This window comes from Danio rerio, chromosome 10, assembly GCF_049306965.1.
Source record: "Danio rerio strain Tuebingen ecotype United States chromosome 10, GRCz12tu, whole genome shotgun sequence".
Taxonomy (NCBI): domain Eukaryota; kingdom Metazoa; phylum Chordata; class Actinopteri; order Cypriniformes; family Danionidae; genus Danio; species Danio rerio.
The window spans coordinates 45,918,173-45,919,752 of record NC_133185.1 but is presented as its reverse complement, the minus strand read 5'-3'; the positions used below and the strand labels follow the sequence as shown (position 1 = coordinate 45,919,752).

The window sequence follows — 1,580 nt, the reverse complement described above, 5'->3', positions numbered from 1 at the left end:
ACAATGTTATCACTGCCGCTTTTGGTTTATTATAAGAGATCTTGTGTTTATGAAGTTGTTTGATAGAATTGGCAGATTAATTACAGATCATGTTCCATAAAAATATTCACCAGAGAGGATGCCGGATCAAAAATTTTCAGAGTTAAGATGACTTTAACTGTCTTTTTAAACCAGGGGTAAAATATAGCATAAACCAGAGGATTCAGACCTGAATTAGTGTACACTGTCCATGATAAAATGGTTATAAGTGTGGAAGAGTTTACAGTTACAGAACAGATACAGTAAGGAATCCAGGACAGCAGATAAACTGACACAATGATTCCTAAAGTCAGAGCAGCTTTACTCTCAGATTTCCTCTTCACTGAACCCTCTGTTACACATTTACCACCCTTCATCAGAGAGTTTATAACCTTCACTTGCTGATGAACAACATAGAAAATCCTCAAATATAAAGTTATTATAATGACACAGGGGAAAATAAAGGATATAAACAGATCAGTGACTATCCAACTAAAGCGAATCATAACTAAACAGTCTCCATCACACGCGTCGGTTCTTTCTGAGGTTTCAAAATATCCATTATAAATTATGAGGACAGTGTTATAACCTGAGTAGTAAATCCAGCTCAGACAGATAATCAATAACATGTTAGTGATGGTTATTTTCTGTGGGTATAGTAAAGGATGACACACAGCCACATAACGATCAACAGCAATTAAAACTAAATTAGTAAGAGATGCAGATATAATCACCCCACTTAATATTAAACTGATTCCACAGAAAGTGTCTCCAAAATACCAACACGTCTCAATCAGTCTGATGGCCTGTATAGGCATCACAATAAGCCCAACAAGCAGATCATTTACAGCCAGAGAGAGAATAATCATGTTGGTCGGAGTGTGAAGCTTCTTGAAGTGAGAGATGGAGATGATCACCAGCAGGTTCAGAAACACAGTCCATGCTGACAGAAAGTAAAAGAACACATACATGATATTGTATTCATGACTGGAGCGTTGATACTTGACACATGATGAGTTGATGTCAGGAAAGCAGTATTGAGTCTCCTGATCCTCTGTCTCGTAGTCCATGAGTGAGTCTCCTCCTGTTAGGAGTTTGTTCTGCTCTCCTTTCTGTTCTTTCATTTATACTGTGTCTGGATCAGACAGACCAACCCATCTACCGCCCACTCTGATGACAAAAAAAAAAGAATCTTTTCCCAACCCACTGTTTAAAATATTGCAAGCTTGTTTTGATCTTGAATTGCCCCTCTCCCTCCCCCCTTTTTAGCCATTTCTTACATTTATCATTTTGTTCATTTGTGAAAGACCAAGTTCGAATCAGGGCATCTGTTGTTTCTTGGGTTATGTAGTGTAACAACTTTCAAAACAAAGCAATAAACCCATACGCCGCCCACACTGCATACCACAATACGATCATGGCTTTTTTCCTAATATGGGCTCCCCCAATTCTTAAACAGACCTCTAGTATAATGTGTTTTAATCATTGTCTCTCCCAGTCTAATGCATGCACTCCAAGAAGAGTCACTTGTCCATGAGGATGGGTTTCAGACATTTGGCAAT

General features: G+C 38.3%; 1 protein-coding gene across 1 annotated transcript; it reads right to left on the bottom strand.

Moving 5' to 3' along the window:
• taar19h (trace amine associated receptor 19h) lies at positions 1-1,117 on the bottom strand. Its single transcript, XM_017358100.4, has one exon. The coding sequence runs from the start codon at positions 1,086-1,088 to the stop codon at positions 81-83; it is 1,008 nt and encodes a 335-aa protein (XP_017213589.2). The 5' UTR covers positions 1,089-1,117; the 3' UTR covers positions 1-80.
• Positions 1,118-1,580: the final 463 nt, after the last annotated feature.